Raw genomic sequence first — 19,333 nt, forward strand, 5'->3', positions numbered from 1 at the left:
GTTCCTATCTCTGTGGGCGAGGGTGCTGGCCGCGCATGCGCCCTGGCCCAGCCGAGGAGGCGGAGCCCCTCCGTCCGTCCGTCCGCCCCGTCCGCTCCCTTCCCGATGGAGGCGCTGCGGGCGGCGGGCCGGGCCGTGCTGCGGAGCCCCAGCCTCGCCCGCCACCGCCTGGGCGTCGCCCGCCTCCGCCGCCACCGTGAGTCCCTCCCCCGCCGCGGGAGCCCACGTGGGACTCGGGGGGGGGTGTCTCTGGGGGCTGCCTGCTCCTCCCCGGTGGTCTGACGGGGCCCCGCGCCCCTTCCCTGCCTCTCTCCCCGCCGCAGAGCTGCCGGAGTCGTGGTCCGACATGCGGGAGCCGCTGCTGGAGGGGATGGGCTTCGCCCTCAAGTACCTGGGCATGACGCTGGTGGAGAAGCCCAAGGGGGAGGACATGGCCAGCGCCGCCATCCACCGGATCCTGGCCACGGTAGGAGGCGAAAGGGAGGCCCGAGGCTCGCAGCAGGCGGCTTTTGGACTCCAGCTCCCACCATCCCAGACCACTGACCCTGCTAGCTAGGGAGGATGGGAGTTGTAGTCTCAAGACAGCTGGAGACCATCGCTGTCAACGTTTCCCTTTTTTAAAGGGAAATTCCCTTAGTCCGAATAGGATTCCTCGCAAGAAAAGGGAAAAGTTGACAGCTATGCTGGAGACCCTGGGTTAAGAGGGGGAGAGGGCTGGCCATGGCCGCTGCTCTGCCTCCACAATCAAGGCGGCAGGATTCCAGCTGCTGGAAATCCTGCTCTTGGGTTTCCCTTTGAGGCGTCTGGGTTCTCCTGTTTTCTCCTTTCAACTGAGCCTCGACATGATCAAGAGCAACCAGGGAATCTGGGACAAGATTGGAGGAGTCACGTGCCTGGATCGTTTGGTGCCAGAGAAAACTCAACAGATCAAGCTCCTTTTAAGGGCAGACCTACATAAAGAACGTTGCAGCTAATATGTTTGGAAGTAGCTCAGAAAAAGCTGTCTTCTTGAAGGAATGTTGCAGTTGAGGAAGCTGTGAAAGTTGGCTGCTTGCTGAGGGTCTCGCTGAAGGTCTTGTTCCCCTCAGACAGACTCACTGCTGATGCCACGGGGGCTGGTTTCAGGAGCCACTGGCTACGCATCTTGGTGAAGATCAGATCTGTTCTGGTTTCCCAACCTAAGAAAATAAGCTACTGTAGAGCCAGAATAAAGGGCAGCCCAAATGGTGCAGGGATTGGAAGAAACCTTACTGCATCTGGGGCTTCCTGATTTGGAGAAAAGGGTTTTGTCCTGACATGCTGTCTGCAGGTGTGATGATGAGCACCAGCCTAGATCTATCTTTGAAAGGGGATTGGACAAATCTATGTATGGATAAGGAGATGGAGATGCCTCCCAGTGGGAATTCTCTGTCTGCAAAAAAGAGAGTGTTTCCTGAGTTCTTTCTGTGCTCCAGCCTGCCTCTTTCACAGAATGGGTGCAGGGTGAAGGGGGGAGAGCTTCTTGGAAGTCTGCTAGGAGCTGAGGGCTGGACTAGGGGGTCTTCTGTGATTATCCAGGAGACCTCCTTCCCCATCTCTACCTTCACTCCGCAGGCTCGGGTGGGGCCCAAGAAATTCCGGAAGGTGATCTTGACTGTCTCCCCACGAGGCCTCTCTCTGCAAGACGCTGAGACCAAGGAGACCATTGAGACCATCTCCATCTACAGGTGTGTGAGGATGCTTCTGCAAGGTAGGGCTGCTGGAGGCCAGGGAGCTGCCTGTCTGAGCCCCTCTCTGCCTGGCTGCCTGGCTGAGGACTTGCCCGCTGGCTGGCCGGGCTGTGAGCAAGCATAAAAAGCAAGCAGACATGCACCCAGTTGGGCACTGCGGAAGCCAAGCGAGGGGCAGCCCGCAGGCGTCTCCTTTGGAACAAAGACCTGCTGTCCTGGGGGACGTGATTTGCTGGGGAGCCCCATCATGGTCCCTCCCTGCTCCCCGGTTCCAGCTTCTGCTGCCTGCAGGACAGGAACATTTTCTGCTCTTCCGGTTTCCGTAATCCACTGCTGGGGCAAAATGCTCTCATTGTGCTGCGTCTCTGCCTTAGCCCTGCATGCCCAGCAACCTGGCCATCTCCCACGGCCCCCTGCCCCTGCTCTTGCCCTGCCAGGGGTGCTTGGTGTGGGGATGCCGAGCGCTGCCTCCTCTCCCGCCCTCTTTCAGGATTTCCTATTGCACCACAGACAAGCTGCAGAACAAGGTCTTTGCCTACGTGGCACAGAACCCCCAGAGCGGTGCCCTCGAGTGCCACGCCTTTCTGTCGCCCAAGAAAAAGATCGTAAGCGTTGCGTTCGCCCCCTGGGGAGGGCTGGGTCCTGCGCTTCTCTTTTGGGGTGGGGTTTGCTCGCTGGTTGCATGCCCCGCAGAAGGGTTCCCCACCTCCCTCCCAGGGCCCTTTGCAGGGCGCTGCCTCGCCAGCTGCCCCGGTCGCCTTCTCTTGCCTCGTGTCGCCCATGCAGGCCCAGGCTGTGACTCTGACGGTGGCTCAGGCCTTCCAGGTGGCCCTGGATCTCTGGGAGGCTGCGCAGGCAGGTATGGATGGTGGCCGTGCCCCTTGCCAAACCCGTGGCCTGCTCCCGTCTGGTTTCCTTGGTGGCTCTCCTGCCACCACCCCCCCGGTGCACCCTTCTTTTCCAAGGTTGTGGGGTGGTGAGGATGGTGGGGGGCACAGGAGGGGGTCTTCATGTCAAGGATCAAAGTGCCAGCAACTGGGAAAGGGAGGGGGCGCTGTTGGGGGTTTCAGCCTCTGGGCATTTTTTCTCCACCAGGCTCCAGGGAAGGGGAGGGGGAGAAGAAGCCCTCCCTGAGTCCGCTGTGCCCCCCGGTGGAAAGCACCCGCCCGCCTGGCAGGTCACCCCTTGGCAGCCCCCCCTTCAAGACCAACTTTGAGGTACGGTATTGGGAGTGACCTGCTGCCCCACTGCCGGGCCCCCTTGGCTCTCAGGGCCAAGAGGCCCCCTCCCTCACCAGCCCCGCCCTTCGTGTGTCAGCGGGGGCTGCCTGCTCTCTCTTGAGGGGCCTGGCCAACACCTGGCTTTCTCTGGCCCTAGGAGGAAGAAGAGGAGGACGAGGAGGAGGAGGAAGACCTCAACGAAGCCTTCTCTGGGTAGGGGCCTGTTGGCTGCGTCAAGGTCCCCTGTTGGTTGGGGGGCAAGGCAGTCAGAGGTGTGGGCTTTCTGTTTCTGGTGGGGGGACACATTGAAGGGCTGCTGCAGGGCTTGTGGAGTAGGACATGGTCTGGCTGGGGGGGGCTCTCCTTGCTGCTGCTGCTCTGATCTTTGTCTCTTCTCTGCCCCAAGCCGCGTAGAGGAGAGGGGCCGCCCCACCACAGGTAACCATTGACCCCCCCAGCATGGCCCCGCCCTCAACCTTTGCTCGGGATGAAGGGGTGGGGGACTCCCTTTGAAGGCTTTTCATTTCCCTTCTTCCAGGGGAAGGGGGGGGGGTTCCCCTGCATTTTCACATGGACTCTTCCATTTGTAGGTTTCTCTCCCTCCCGTCTCTCTCTCTGTTTTTTTCCTTCCTCTTGAGTGGCTCCTCTCAATGCCCTTGTATGTTTCAGGTGTGGGGGGGCTTGCGTTTGGGGGCTCCCCAGTTGCCCGCTTCCAGTCAGTGGCGGCCTGGGGCTGCAGCCCCCCCAGCAGCTGCCTGCCTCCGGGGACATTTTTCTGAGGCTGCTTCTCCTCATCTTTCTCCTGCCACTCACCGTGTCTTCGCTGCTCATCTCCAGCACAGCCTCTGCTGCCCCTTGTCTGTCAGCCACAAGGACCAGCTGCCCCCCCCCCTGGGAACCTGGTCTAGCCTGCCTTGGACCCTCAGCAGCACCCCAGGCCTGCCCCTCACCCTGCTGGCCTGGGGGACCCCAACAGCACACTGCGGGGCATTCAGCAGGGGTCCTCAGCCCCAGGACCTCTCCTGCAAGGGGGGGGGGTGCACCAGGCCTCCTCATGGTGCTCTTGAGGCCTGAACATTGGGGGGGGGGCGGCATTCAGATTCCCATCAGTCCTCACCCACCCCATATTGAGGAGGGCTGTGTTGAGTGTAGAGAAATCCTTCCCTCTGCTGCCCCCCCCCCCGCCCTGCCGTCCAGCTCTGGTGGGAAGGCAGCCCCCTCCCTTCCCCACCAGCTGCTCATCACTGCCAAATCACAGCTTTGTAGCAAAAAGACTAGTTTTTAATGTCCTTTTCTAAAGGGAAATAAACCATTTCTACTGTTGTTGTACTTGGGTGTCTTTCCTTGCAGAGGCCTCAGCCCACGGGGGAAAGGGGCAGCGAGTGGCACAGCCGGCCATCTCTGGGGGAGCCCGACTGGCACGCAGGGGGGTGGGGGGCATAGCACCGTCCGTCTCCTTCCTGGGCCGGGATTCCTGGCTCACCTGCCTGGGGCTCACCAGTCTGGCACCACCTGGAAGCCACTTCCAGAGCTCTCCGGGTGAGCTGTGCCAGGCAGGCCCTTCCCAAGGGGGGAGAAGCAAGCCAAGTGGGCCTGGGGGCAGCCCTTCTGTGGGGCGGCAAGGTGGGCAAGCAGGGGATTCCACAGCTCCCACCACTGCTCTTTGCTGTGCAAGGGGAGGGAGCCTGCGAGGGTCTTCACTTGTTAAAGTAGGTTCTCTGGCTGGGGTGGGGGGGAGTGGAGCAGCAGGGAGGCAGAAGAGGGTCTTTTGCTGCCCAGCTGGGGAGGCGGAGAGCTGCCTGTCCTGAGGGAAGGGTGGGATGGGGTGGCTTGACTTCCAGGCAAAGGGCCCTGAGCTGCTCTCAGCCCCACAGCTGGAGGGAAATAGGCAAATGGGGCTGCAAGCTGTTCTCTCTCTGCCAGGACCGAAAGGCCACCTGCCACTGCCAACGCAGCGCTCTGAGCTGAGCCTTCAGGCCGGAAGCGCTGGATTCCTGGAAGGCGGTGCTGGGTGCTCATGGGGGGGGGGCTCCTCCTGGATGTGGCCAGGGGGAGGTGGTGGGTGGCAGTTCTCCAGCTGCCAGGAGGGAAGGGACCCCTCCTGATCTTGCTGAGAAGGAAGAAGGTGGAGGTGGGCTGGCTTTGGCTGGAGGGGGAGGGCAAAGGCAGTTGGCACACAGCTGGTACCTCCCCAAGAGGAAGCCAAGGGCAGCTGGCAGGAACCCTATAACTGCGGTGAGAGGGGGCAGGTGGGAAGGCCTAGGGGCTGAAGGGAACTCTTGAGGGAGGCGACAAAGTCTGCCCAGCATGGTCTTCTGGGTGGTGGCCCCGCTCAGGGCCCAGTCCAGAGCTTCCATGGTGAAGCTGCAGGGGGCTGGGCGATGTCGCGCCTTCAGCTCCCGCAACGAGGCTCTTCGGATAGTAGCGGTGGGTGGCGCTGCTGCTGCGCTCTCCGTTGGCGGTGGCCCCAGAGAGAAGGGTTGGGCGAGAGGGGCTTTCCGCATGCACTTTGGCCCCGGCGGGCTCCATGCAGGTCTGCTCCTCCTGGGGCGAGAAGAAGCAGGAGCTCTTTGCATGCAGGGAAGCAGGAGGCTGCGACGGTGGTGGCAGGGCGGAGGCCGCTGAGGTCCCCGCGAGTTTCAGCTACACCTCGATGATGTTGACAGAGGGCGATTTCATCTTCTGAAAAAGGGAGAGAGAGGGTCGTGGGAGCGAGCAGGACCCCCAGAGCTATTGGGGGCCCCGACGCCTCCCGCTCCCTCTTGGCCAGGCTGTGCCCCTCTCCCGCAGCTGAACTGCGGCGCCTCCTTTGCAGCATCGCCCCCCTTGCCCTGGAGAGCGCCCGGCACCTTCGCTCCTTCGAAAAATGCGTCTCCAAAGTCCCCACCTGTCATTTCCCCTTGCAAGATGGCAACCCCCCCTGGGTGGGTTCGGTTCCGGCGCCCTTCAGGCCGGCTGCTGCCGAGGAAGAGCGCTCCTAGTGACCCAGCTCGGCCAAAGCCGGCTTCCCCGGAGCCCCGACGGCTCCCGGCGCCGCGCTTTTGCTGCAGCCGCGCAACCAGCACCCGGAGGAGAAGGAGGCGGTGGCGGCACAGACCCGCTCCAGCCGCCGAGAGCCCCGAGGACGGGGCAGCAGCTCCGGCCCCGCTGTCTCGGGCTGGGCTGCCCGCCGTCGAGCTCCGCCCTGGCCCCCCTCCCCGGCGATGGTGGGCTGAGCCAAGCCCCCGCCCGCTCCCTTGCTGGACGCCCCCCACCTTGCTGCGGAGGAGGCCCCCGGTGGGCCGCTCGGGCGTGCTGTGCTCCGAGGCCGGCTTGCTCTTCTCCTTGTTGTTGTTGGAGTCGTTGTCCTTGATGATGTCGTATTGCTTGCAGAAGAGGGCGATCACCGCTGCGGAAGCAAAGAGGAAGAAGGAAGGTGACGAGGGGCCTCCATCGCGCACGGGTCTCCCCCCCCCGCCCCGCCTTTTGACGTGCTGGAGTCAGTGGCTGGTTGCTTCCCAGATCTTTTATTTGCGCAAAAGTTCAACACAGCTCAGTCAGAAAAGGGAATTCGCGTTCCGTCGGCCCTGCGCCCCGAAATAAGCATTTCTACCCAATCTCCCGCGCATCGCCTTGATCCGGGGTGATACGGAAGGAGGAAGGGGGGGGGCAACCATTTCCCTCCATCGCTACCTGAAGGGGCCCGAGGCGATGACCTCTACAGTGCCCAATCCTTCCTGGAACCCTCAGCCCCCACATTGTTGCACAAGCACCACACTATACCCCTGCCTTACTAATAAAAGGCTCTTTCCTGTCTCAATCTCTTCCTATGCCTCCCTCTTGCCCTATTCCAAAAGCGAGTTGACCGTATCATACTACGTCCCCATTCAAAATACTGAGCTGCGCCTCAGCCAATCACAGCCATGCATCCATCCTGCAAGAACTAGCTCAGGCAGCTCAGCGAACTCTTGCACGCCTCATTAAAGCTGCTGACAAGCTACTGACGGTCCCCCACAGCGAGAACAATCGAACCGAAACTTCCGACCTCCTAATCCAATCAGGACCTTGTTACAATGTATCCGTTTTGCTCATAAACCTGTCAAAACCTTGTTACAATGTATCCAACTTTGACCGAGGCTACGGAACAGGTTGGGAACCTTCAGAACCTTCCGAAAATCATATAAAATCAACCATAGCCCCGAATTCCTTGCTTTCAGTGTCATTCAACCCAGCTCCCTTTGGACTCCATGATGACACCCTGACCTCCATAATCCCTCAAGCGGCAGGGCACGTACACAGGAACTTCTTAATCCTGTCAGATCGTCCTGCCTAACCCTTCCTCCGGGCAATACCAGGTGGCAGACGATGCATATCAACTGTCCCTTTGTCCAGCCACCACCGGTACTCAAGAAATGTTTACTTATGTATATCCCTCACTCTGCACATTCCCCCTCCCTTGTCTCAAATGCTAATCAGTGTAACCCCACCTCTCTGTAAATATATTCATGACGTGTGTAAAATATTCATGATGTAATCCATGAAACCCAACCTTCCCATAACATATTCATGACGTTTCGCGCACTGTATTCTGGGACTTGGGGGGAACTTTTAAAAGTTTATGTCACCCCATTCTCGGGGTTCAATCTCGTCTTGAACCTGTTGCGCAATAAACTCGGATCTCCGCATCTTGCTCCTTTTCCGGCTGAGCTTATTTTCTCCGCTAGGACCCGCGGACTCAGTCCGACGCACCGGGTGGCTTGGAATTCCACGCCCGGGATTTTTCCGTAACAGGGGACTCTTCAGATTCACGGCGATTTTATCCTCTCAGAGCTGTTGCTCCTGCACAATGCTCGTCAAAAGCCAAACCCAGACGCCAACTGCCCATCGGGAACTTGGGGTGCGCCCCCACCATAAGCATCCGACCGGGAATCACAAGCGGAGAGGAGGAAAGGGCTGCGCTTTGCTCAGGTCCTGCTTGCAAACTGGGTAGCCATTTTTTGAGGTGCCCCCGCTCGCTTGGGCCTGATCCTGCTGCTGCTGCTGCTGCTGGGCTCTTCTGACGGAGCCGCGTTCAACGGGATGCTTCATTTGGACGCGCAAGGCTGTCAGGCCCCTCCGTGCAAAGAACGGCAGCCAAAAGATGCAGCAAAGAAGAAGGAACTTTGGCTGTGCGCCCAGAGACAAACTCCGGGCCAGCGCTAGTGGGATCCTCACACACCTGTAAGGAACATAAGCAGAGCGTGCTGGACGAGGCCCAAGAGAGCTTCCCACCCGCCTCACCTGCCCACATGAACAGCACAGCCACGATGATGACGATCTCGCCCGTCTGCAGCTGCCGCTCTTTGTCCAGCCCCTCCATGGTGATGTCTCCTGCGGAGAGAGGGACGCCCCGTCGGGCGAGGCAAGGGGATCTTTTCAGAGCCGGGGGAGAGCAGCTGCAGGCTGGGTAGGGTCTCGCCGGCCCCTCCGCCGGGGCTGCCCACAGGTTATTGAGGGGGCCCCACCCGCCTTGGACGGAGGCACCACGGAGCTTCCTGGCCCCCGGAGGAGGCCCGGGACTGACTGGGGGGAGACAGGCGGCGCTGGAGGGGGACAGGGCGCCCAGCCGGTCAGCGAGGCTCCGGAGGGCGGGGGTGGGAGAGGGGGAGGTCCCCCGGGCGCCTCGCCTACCCTGGCTGGAGCTGTTGGACGGCAGGCGGTCACTCTGCTTGAGGGTGCGGAAGTGGACTCTCTTGCTGGCCTGGCTCTCGCCGTGCAGGCCGATGCTCTGCACCTGGATGACGTAGTCGGCATCCTCGGCCAGGTCCCAGAGCACGCACGCCCGCGTCGTCGTGTTCACCTCCCGGATGAAGCGCTGCATCTGCCCGTCCTGCCGCTGCCGGAAAGGGGGGGGGCGTCAGAGCGGGTGAGGGCAGAGAGAGGGAGGGAAGAGAACATAGCCCCCCTTGGCTGACAAAGGGGTTGGAGAAGTGAGAAGCAAGGGGGCGGTGGGGCTGCGGGACAGAGGAGTGGTGCGCCCCCCCCCGCCTCCGCCTCCTCCAGCCTCACCTGTTGCAAGATGGCGTAGCCGATGACGACGTCCCCTTCCGGGACATCCCAGGAGACCATCGCGGAGTTGGCCTTGAGCTGGGTGACGGTGACGTTGACGGGCGACGGGGGCCGATCTGTGAGGCAAGCAGGGATGGAAGGGTCACTGGTGGCTGGGCAGGACTGGACTGGATGACCCCAGGGGTCCCTTCCATCTCCGCCTCGGGTTTCTCCTCCCTCCTGGGGGCTGGCACAAGTTGGCGCTGCTGCGGGGAGGCCTGTGTCCAGGGAGCAGCGGCCTTTCCAGGGGATTTAGCACCCCTAGAGACGGAGGGGAGCAGGGCCTGGAAGGCAGCGGCCGCGTCCTTGATGCTGTTATACTGAAGGTGTCATTTTAGAGCTAAGAGTTATCATCTTGCAATGCAGTGCTTTCGTGCAAGCTGCTTTGAGCTTTAGTTTTTGAAAAACAAACAAAAAAAGAACTTAATCTGAAAACGAAAGCCATTTTCCCTCTAAAAGTGTACAAATATAAACGAGACCCAGACAGAGCCGATTAAGGGTTATGAGCCCAGGGCGCTTTATTTGTGTTGAAAAATGGACCAAGATGGAAGGGGCTCCCTAGGCCCGAGATTCTGACTGCAAGCTGAAGAAGAAAAACTGGAAACTGCTGGTGGAGACAGGAGTATTCCTTTGAGGAGGATAATACTGGGTCAGTGAGTTCCAAAGATCAATTAAGAATTGTCTGAAAAATATTGTTCCAGCATATTTTCTTTTCTTATTTTTTGCTCCATGTTCGCTGTGCCCCCCTATTCATCTTTTACTCGGAAGGGCGAAAGGTTGTTGCCTCTCCAAGGGGAAAGAGGGAGAGGGGCTCAGCGGAGGGGGAGAGCCTTGTAGGGAGCCGTGAAACAAGGAAAGACCCTCCATCCCGCAGAAACACCTGCTCCTCCCAGGGCTTCACCTCCTCCGAGAGTTTCCACATTTGGACTCCGCAGTTCGCCTTCTCTCTTTTTTATAATATATTTATTAACTTTTCAAAGGTTATACAAAAAAAGAAAAACAAAAAAACAAAAATACAAAAATAAAAACACATATAATTCCATTCACTTATTTTCTTTTAACTTACTTCTCAGACCTCCTCAGACCTCCCCTTTTTGTATTCCAATTCAAATTATTCATTCAGCAAATCCTCGCCCTTAATTTTCACTTAATTTTACACCTTTCTTTCTCCCCCCCCCAATTATCTTAATCATTACAGCTGATAACGACTTGAATTCTAACCAACATCCGCAGTTCGCCTTCTCTTCCAGCCGACCTCCCCGCCAGTGGCGCCTCCCGCCCGCTCAGCTGTCACAGTTGCGCTCTCCCGTTTCATCAGCGTCCTGGCAAAACCGCGCGCCCTGGACTCCGCTTGGTCCCCTGGCTGTGCCCCCCCTTCAGCCACAGAGACCCCCTTTCTTTGGGGGAAAGAGGCAGCAGGTTGCCTCCTGCCCTCGGCCACAGGGCCGCTCCCTGCCTCCAGCTCCCTCTCCAGAGGAGACCCGGGGTGGAGAGTGAGGGGAGGCAATGAACCCTCCAAGGATCCCCTTCTGCTCCTGCGCCATTTCTGCAGTTGTATTTTAAGCCATTCATCTGAGAAACTTCTTTTTTGAGGGCACCAGGCAAGAAGCAGGAGGGCCATCTATTTGACCAGTAAACGAATAAATGTATTTCTTGGAACTCTGCGGGCTTGACTGCCAATAGCTCCCTCTCGCCATACCTGCCTGGTTTCAGACTCCCCGGGAATGGCAGCTCCTGACAACCACCTACTTTCCTTGCAAGCTGCACTTACAACTCCTAGGGGCCTCGGCTCAAAGTCAGCTATTGTGCATTATAAAGACGGGCCCCGCCAAGCAGGGGAGTCTGGGGGGCGGAAGCCGGCGTGTAAGCCCCGGGTGGGTGGAGAGAGGTCAAAAGGTGTCGTCTTGGGCAGCTGGAAGTAAAGCAACAGCCGCCGGTTTGGGGACGGATTCCGGGCAAAGCAGGCCAGACTGAGGGGATCGTGACCGTGCGTGGGGTGTCTCATGGGTCAAGTGCGGTTTGGGGGCGTCGGGCGTCAGAATGGGCCAGAGTCACCTTCTCCTCGTGGGTCAAGGGCAGCGGAGTGGCCGCAGGGTGCCAGGAGGTGCCCCCTGCCAAGAGACCTTTGCCACCTCGAGAGAAGGCGGAGGCCGGGGACGTGGGCAGAGGCTCCTTCTCACCCAAGCGAGGCCAGCTGGCAGCCGCGGCCTTCCCTGGAGCCAGGCTTTTACTCTAATGAAATTGGCCGGGGTTCCGCTCGCGGCTGCCGGGAACAAGGCGCTGCGAGAGGGGCCCGAGCCTGCCTTGGCCGCGGCGCTGCTGCCCCGATCCGGCTGCTTCCGCGGGCAATGGGCGGCCAGTGACGCAGCCGAGCAGGGCAGGGCAGAGCTGGGCCCAAGAGACCCCCGCCTTGCCCACCCCCTCCCTGGCCCTCCGACGGCCCTCGTCGGGGTGCGGAGCAGCCCGGGTTCAGCACCAAGGCCAGCGGCCCGAGAGACGGCCAGCCGGGCCTGCGCTTATGGGGAGAGCGCGCTGGTCTCGGGCGCCGATCCTGACCCCCGGGGGCCTTTTCTCTCCCGCCTCCCGCCTCCCGCCCCGCCCGGAGCCCCGGCACTTACTTGCGCGCACGAGGCACAGGTCGCAGCTGACCAGCACCAGCACGGCCGCCGGGCTGAGGTACCGGGCGGGGAGGGAAGCCATGGCCGCGGACGGGCGCAGCACTTGCTCATGGAGCCCGGCGAGGCGACGGCGAGGCTCCGGGCGCTCAGGGGGCGGCCAGCGCGGGGCCCCCCGCAGTCTCCGCCGCAGCGGCTCCCGCCGGACGGGTCAGTGCCAGCGCCGCGCTCCCGGCTGCGGAGCCTCCGGCTCTTCCGCCGCCTCGCGGCTCCATCCAGGCGGGCCGAGGCGTCCGCAGAGCCCAGCCGAGGAGCCCTGCCCAGCGGCCGAGGCCCGGTTCCGCTGCGGAGACTGCTCGGGCGGCGGCAGCAGCAGGAGAGGCAACGCGGTCCCTGCAGCAGCACCAGCCGCGCTCCGTCGTGGAGACCGTCTGCCCGCCCAGCGCCGCCCAGTTGGCGCCGCCTCCGCCTCGCCTCCCGCCAGGGCAGCAGCAGCAGCTGCCCCGGACCTGAGTGGCCACTGGCCGGAGCCCGGGAATTCGGGCAACCAGGAGCCCCCGCCGACGTCACGCCCCGGCCAGGGTCGAGGGGGCGCTCTTGGGCGCCCTATGGGCTTATTTTGGGGGGGAGGCGCAGAGTAAGGAAGAGCCGCGCAAAGAAGAACCGAAGTTGCACGTGGGGAAAGCCCTCCGGGATTATGGGTGGGGCAGGGTGGTTTGCAGGGGGGTGGACTCGATGACCCTTGCGGCCCCTTCCCGCTCTGCCCTTTTGGGATTCTGTGACGTCATTCAGCCCCAAGAAGAGCGGGATCCGACTCTCCCCCTTGCGATCTGCATACGAGAAACGTCGCTGCCGTGGGGCAAGGCGTGTGCTGGGGGGGCCGCCAGCTCCCTCCGCCCCCGTCCAGGACCCTCCGGGCTGCCTCTCGTCACCGGCTCCACTGACGTACTTTCTCGGTCCTTGACGCGGCAGCACCTGCCTTGGGGCCTTTCACAACCCCGTTGATCCTGGGGCGAAGCAGCTGATCATTCCCCAGAGGAGCCGCAGCGAAGCATTGCCACCCCAAAATATCTGTTTGGGGCGCTGGCCCCTCCTTCTCCTCCTCATTGGAACTCTGCTGGATCAGGCCAAGGGGGCCCCACAGATTCATCATCATCACCACCACCAATTAAATGTGAGCCGCCCTCCACCTATAGATCGCAGGGCAGTTCACAGCATCCTTTTCCCACAGTGGCCAACACAGGAGCCAACTCCCAGGGGCTGTGGGGTCTTCGGCCCCAACAATGAAATATTTGAGGGGGCTGCCCCCTTAGCTGATGGGCATTGCCATTCAAATGTGGTGCCTGCAGCCTTCTTAAACAATCCAAGTCTAAAATCAGTAGCCACTAGGCCCTTGACCATCTTCGAAAACCTCCTGACAGCAGAGGGACACAGTGAAGGGATGGTATCCACAATATACAATATATGGCTCCAAAATCCCACAAACCCCCTTGACACAATCAAAGAACAATGGGAAGATGACATAGGCTATGAAATCAAGCCCACCCAATGTACTAGAATGTGGCCTAAGCCTCCTTTTAGGTCACTATGAGCCAAAAGAAGGGAACTCACTCTGAAACTCACCTGCAGGTGGTACTTAACACCCTGGAAACTGGCGCTGATATGCCCAGGATTTTAATGTTTGAAGTTTTGTTCTGTTTTTACTGTTCTGTTGAAAGCTGCCCAGAGTTGCTGGGGAAACCCAGCCCGACGGGCGGGGTAGAAATAATAAATTATCATTATTAAGTATTATTGGAGAAGCTACTGCACCTCCACAGGCACATACCTCCACATGTGGTGGGAATAACCTAAAACCCAACCCTTCTGGATAGCAGTTCTACAAAAGATATGCAAAAAAACACTAACAGGTATTAGAACTCACCCCAGAATTGGGCATAAGGAAAATCTTCCAAAATCGAAATGACCACTCACATTCTATTTTTTTTTAAATATTTTTTATTGCTTCTTTCCAGGTACAGATTTATCATCAAATGTTCAACAAAAGCAACTTTACAGAAAAAGAAAAAGAAAAAGAAAAAGTTAAAGAGAAAAATCATCTTTCCAAAACAATTTTTCCATGACCTACCGGACTTCCCCACATCTTCCCCACCCTGCATTCTTTACAATAAAAATAACAGCAAATTGTTATCCTGTTTCATGCGTTTTTTGTACTTTCAATTAATTATATTTTAGGTTTAAAGTACTAATTGTCAAATTACTTTTCAAAATAAATCTTAGAATTTACTCTAAACTTTGATAATTTCATAATTGTACCTTAGTTTCCCTATCTTCAAGTTTTGTTGCTGAAGCTAATCTTTCCCAACCTTGCAAATTCTCAACATTCATATAGCTTATAATGATTTTGTAAGTAGTCCTTAAATTTTTTCCAGTCCTCTTCTATTGTTTCTTCTCCCAGATCTCGGATTCTGCCAGTCATTTCAGCCAACTCCATGTAGTCCATCAGTTGCGTATGCCACTCTTCCAGCGTGGGTAAATCTTGTGTCTTCCAGTGTTTGGCTATAAGAATTCTTGCTGCTGTAGTTGCATATAAAAAGAAAGTTCTATCCTTCTTTAGCACTTTCTGGCCGACAATGCCCAGGAGGAAGGCCTCTGGTTTCTTGTGAAAGGTATACTTAAACACCTTTTTTAACTCATTGTAAATCATTTCCCAGAACGCCTTCACCCTCGGGCAAGTCCACTAGAGGTGAAAGAATGTCCCTTCAGCCTCTCTACATTTCCAGCATTTATTGTCAGACAAATGGTATATCTTTGCAAGTTTGACTGGGGTCATGTACCACCTATATATCATTTTCATAATATTTTCTTTCAAGGCATTACATGCCGTGAATTTCAAACCGGTGGTCCATAACCTTTCCCAGTCTTCAAACATAATGTTATGCCCAATGTCTTGAGCCCATTTTATCTGCAACCTCCAATTATCTCCGATTTTTTCTATTATCTCACAGTATTTTGCCCAGCCAACCTCCATATTAAGTCTTTTTCAGGCCTTTGCCTCTATTGGTGAAAGCCACCTCGGAGTCTTGTTTTCTAACAAGTCCTTATATTTAGTCCGAAATGACCACTCACATTCTAGAGAGCTTATAACCTACCTACTCTCAACAGCCACAAGCTGTTCCCAAACCATTGTATGGGAAATGGTTTTGCTAGAAAAGATAACTAATAAACTGAAACGGACCTGGGGACAAATAGAAGAGGACGCCTTCACCCCAGTCTGGCTCATCTTTATCACATACACAGCCCAACAAGACAACAAGAAGAATCCACTGACAGCATAGGAATCAATCTGGCTCACCTGACCCAACAAGCCCCCCCCCCCCATGTAAACAAGCCCCACTGCAGACAACCACCGACAACCAAGCCCACCCTGCCCCCAACACCTCTCGCTACCAAGGAAATGTAATAAACAAATACAAAGAGACCCTCCCAGTAGACGCTGACACAAAACCCCCCCACTTAGACTCAACAAATGAATGTACTATATAAGCCTCCCCTCCCCACCCCTCCGCCCTCTTCCTCCCCAACCTTATACTCGTTTTGCATTCAACGCTCTCTCCACCAATGTAACTGATCTGGAAGAAAGACTGCACCACCTGGAAAAAAGGGACAAGGCATGCACTTTTGTAAACCAAGAAAATCTTTAATAACCAGGAAAATGTCGTGCCTGCCCCGCATCATGGGCACGCCAGGAGGGGAGGGCGGGCGGGCTCGGGCTCGGCCGGAGCAGCAGCAGCGGGGCTTCGTCCCGGGGCGGCGAGGGGAGCCCCGCTCTTGGACGAGGCCAGCTCCCCTCCCGGAGAGGCGCGGAGGCGGCGGAGCGCTCTGGGCCCCCGGGCGCCATCTTAGGAGAGGCACGGTGGGCGGGAAGCGCGTCGGAGAGAGGGCGGGTGAGGCGCCGCCGCCATCTTGGACGAGGGCCGGAATGAGCGCCATCTTAGGAGAGGCAGGGAGGCGGGCGGGCTGAGCGGCGCTGTCTCCTCACTCCGGTTCCGGGAGGGGAGCCCCCGTGGCTGAGTCGCCGTCTCGGTCCCTCTCAGCGGCCAGAGCAGCCCAGAGAGACTGCCTCCGAACCTGGAGGCTCCGCGGAAGCAGCGCCGCCTGCCACTCCAGGGCCTGTCGAGCGCGCAGAAAACTACAACTCCCGTGGCTTGGGCGTCCCCAAAGGATTCTGGGAGCTGTAATTGAGAGAAGACCCGGATTCCCTTGCAGATCCCTTAAGGCAACCTGGGAACTGTAGTTTCCCACGATTTCTGCCAAATGATCCTGGGAATTGTAGTTCAGGGAAGAACTAGCAGCCTCCAAACAAACTATAGTTCCCAGGACTCTCCCAAAGCATCCTGGTAGCCCACTCTGGTAAGTGCAGTTCCTTTGGGGGTCAATCGCAAGCCCCCCGCACCCTGAATAGGCATCATTCTGCATTTCCCTTTGGACCTGTCACTGGATGGAGCCAGAGGAGGGACAAGGACTGGGTCCCTCTTCTACAGTTTTGTTTTCTTTCCCTGCAGGCCTCCCAGCTTTCTGGATTTCTTCCGCCACCACCTTCATAAAAAAACATGGATTTTTAAAAGATGCATGAAATAAAGAGTAATATATTTACGTGGTCCATGAAATCAATTTGGAACTTCAGACTTTGTGTGGGCACAAACAAGATCTCCGTCTCATCCATTCAGACATGACATTTTCCCCTCCCTGTGTGTGCAGGCAGATGTGAAATGATTCCCAGCTCAGTTTTTTTAAAAAATGTGTCACAAGATTCAGCCCCAAGAGAGGCATTCAATCAAATCTCTATACTTTTAAAAGAAGTGGACAACAATAATTTTGTGACTAAGAAAAATGATCTGTTTCCTTTTTGTCCTCCTGGAACAACTCAGCCAAACCACTTCTCAGAGGGACTCATTACCATCTCCCACCTGTGTCAGGCAGGAGGTGGAGACAATAAATAAGCTCTTGGGGATCCATTAAATTAAATCCACTAAATGCAGAAGTTACCAGAAAGAAATACACAAGCATGGTTTCTTTGAATACAGCATACAAGGAAACAGAAACTGGTTACAGGTCAAATCAGAATTTAATGTGGAAAAAAATCTCTTTATTTAATAAATTGTCCTAGTTAAAGAGCAGCTACTAATACTACAGTTGACATGGTACCAGAATCAATACAGCCAGCCTGCTGTACTGCTCTGCAAAAACACCTTATAAACATATTTTGCCAGGGAGGTGAACGGATGGGGGGTGGGTGGGCAGGGACGACCACAGCATGCAGAGCAGGCTTAGAACTTGCACTACATTTAACTGTATTTACAAAGTCAAATTTGCAATCTTTCTTATTCCGAAAAGCTCAGGATCTCATACAACATGATACTAAGAACAAAATTATATATACACATATACATTATTTTTTTAAAAAATCAACATTTTGAGCACAGCAATTTAAGTTTGCTTTCCTTTTGTTACCAGAAAGTATTGCTTCCCAAGGCCAAAGCAGCGCAACCCGTCGTCTTATAAGGCTGTTCTCAAGGACCTCACATCTGCTGATTGCAGTACGTAGTGAATCGAAACCACAAAGAGGCACCCAAGGACTCAAAAGGGACAGCAGGACAAAGGGGCCGGCTGGTCAAAAAGATGTTGACCATCTCAGAAGACAAAGTGCCCAAGTGACAGCTGAGCAGATCACTGGAGGCAGACTTACTTTTTATCCTTCTCCTTTGACCAAAAAATAAATACAATGGGTGGGGGGGAAGGCTTGTAGCGTAGCTCACAAAACAAAAGCAAGACAATCTCTTGCACTCAGGCTTACCATCTAAAAATACATGACACAAAATGAAAATGTATTTGTGGGGTGGGGAAGTGATACGGAAGGGGGGGCATGCCTTTCTTCACCCTTCCGCCGGTCACCAGAGGGTCCGAGGCGATGACCTCAAGGGCGCCCAGCCCCACCTGGACCCCTCAGCCCCCACACCGTTGCACAAGCACCACACTCTACCCCAAGCCCCATCAATAAAGTGCCTTTTCCCTTTCCGCTATCACGGGCGAAATAAGCCCAAAATCTTATGCCTCCCTCCCGCTCTATCTTTACTATGGGTCGACCGTACGAAGCTGTATTCCCTATTCTTTCAATGGCTGCATTCTACCCAATCAGAACCATGCATTCGCCTTGCAGAGCTAGCTCAGCGAGCTCTTGCACGCCTCATTTAACTTCTTGACAAGCTGCTGAACTCATAAAGGTGTCAAATCTTGCTGTTGTTGTTGTTGTTTAGTCGTGTCCGACTCTTCGTGACCCCATGGACCAGAGCATGCCAGGCACTCCTGTCTTCCACTGCCTCCCGCAGTTTAGTCAAACTCATGCTGGTAACCTCGAAAACACTATCCAACCATCTCGTCCTCTGTCGTCCCCTTCTCCTTGTGCCCTCCATTTTCCCCAGCATCAGGGTCTTTTCCAGGGAGTCTTCTCTTCTCATGAGGTGGCCAAAGTACTGGAGCTTCAGCTTCACGATCTGTCCTTCCCGTGAGCACTCAGGGCTGATTTCCTTAAGAATGGAGAGGCTTGATCTTCTTGCAGTCCATGGGACTCTCCAGAGTCTCCTCCAGAACCATAATTCAAAAGCATCAATTCTTCGGTGATCAGCTTTCTTGATGGTCCAGCTCTCACTTCCATACATCACTACTGGGAAAACCATGGCTTTAACTATACGGACCTTTGTTGGCAAGGTGATGTCTCTGCTTTTTAAGATGCTGTCTAGGTTTGTCACTGCTTTTCTCCTAAGAAGCAGGCATCTTTTACCGTATTTTTCGCTCTATAACACGCACCTGACCATAACACGCACATCGTTTTTAGAGGAGGAAAACAAGGGAAAAAATATTCTGAATGAAACAGTGGACGTATCATTTTTGTGCTTCATGCTGTGGCCACAGACATGTGATCTGATGGTGAATTTGGGGTGACCCAATGCAAAAATCCTGAGAATCCCTGTGGATCCATGCTTTGTAAGCACGTTTTTGCACCATTGCAGCCCCAGGCAACAGTGGGTGCGTGATTTTTTGGGGGGGGGACAGGCTGTAGTCATGGACATGCTATGTGCTCTGATGGTGAATTTTGGCTGACCCAATGCAAAGATCCTGAGGATCCATGTGGACCCATACTTTTTAACCACGTTTTTGCACCATTGCAGCCCCAGGCAACAGTGGGTGCGTGATTTTTTTTGGGGGGGACAGGCTGTAGTCATGGACATGCTATGTGCTCTGATGGGGAATTTTGGCTGACCCAATGCAAAGATCCTGAGGATCCATGTGGATCCATGCTTTGTAACCACGTTTTTGCACCATTGCAGCCCCAGGCAACAGTGGGTGCGTGATTTTTTTTGGGGGGGGGGCAGGCTGTAGCCATGGACATGCTGTGTGCTCTGATGGTGAATTTGGGGTGACCCAATGCAAAGATCCTGAGGATCCATGTGGATCCATGCTTTGTAACCACATTTTAAGTGGGGAGGGAAGGAAAAACACAGAAGGCTAAGAATGCAGGAGAGGGCTATAACGTGAGGAAAGGAAGGCAAAAGTTTCCCCCCACCCACCCACACAAGCCAGCCAGCGTGCGCTCTCTCTCTCTCTCTCCCTCTTTAAATGGAAGAAAGCATATTTGAATGCTGTGTGTCTCCAAAAACAAAAAGCA

The 19,333-nt window shown here is 56.1% G+C and overlaps 2 protein-coding genes across 5 annotated transcripts; one reads left to right on the forward strand and one right to left on the reverse strand.

The window, feature by feature from the left end:
- The first annotated feature begins 73 nt into the window (after positions 1-73).
- On the forward strand, positions 74-4,258 carry LOC308583194 (low density lipoprotein receptor adapter protein 1-like). 4 transcript variants are annotated; one of them, XM_081186975.1, is made up of 9 exons: positions 74-196; positions 324-466; positions 1,594-1,706; positions 2,200-2,314; positions 2,496-2,568; positions 2,805-2,926; positions 3,087-3,142; positions 3,336-3,367; positions 3,599-3,850. In XM_081186975.1, the coding sequence occupies exons 1-9, from the start codon at positions 106-108 to the stop codon at positions 3,706-3,708; spliced, it is 855 nt and encodes a 284-aa protein (XP_081043101.1). In that variant the 5' UTR covers positions 74-105; the 3' UTR covers positions 3,709-3,850. The 4 variants fall into 4 exon arrangements, with proteins under 4 accessions (XP_081043101.1, XP_081043098.1, XP_081043099.1 ...); XM_081186972.1 differs by lacking the exon at positions 3,336-3,367 and having other exon boundaries at positions 3,599-4,258; XM_081186973.1 differs by lacking the exons at positions 2,496-2,568; positions 3,336-3,367 and having other exon boundaries at positions 2,220-2,314; positions 3,599-4,258.
- FNDC4 (fibronectin type III domain containing 4) lies at positions 4,189-11,842 on the reverse strand. The gene is made up of 6 exons (XM_081186981.1): positions 11,614-11,842; positions 8,957-9,072; positions 8,579-8,783; positions 8,189-8,278; positions 6,184-6,317; positions 4,189-5,611 (listed from the first exon to the last, which is right to left on the reverse strand). Exons 1-6 carry the CDS (start codon positions 11,693-11,695, stop codon positions 5,573-5,575), a joined length of 666 nt encoding a protein of 221 aa, XP_081043107.1. The 5' UTR covers positions 11,696-11,842; the 3' UTR covers positions 4,189-5,572.
- Between the last annotated feature and the right edge of the window lie 7,491 nt (positions 11,843-19,333).

The sequence above is a fragment of the Podarcis bocagei genome (genome assembly GCF_964188305.1).
Source record: "Podarcis bocagei genome assembly, chromosome: 3".
Classification (NCBI taxonomy): Eukaryota; Metazoa; Chordata; class Lepidosauria; order Squamata; family Lacertidae; genus Podarcis; species Podarcis bocagei.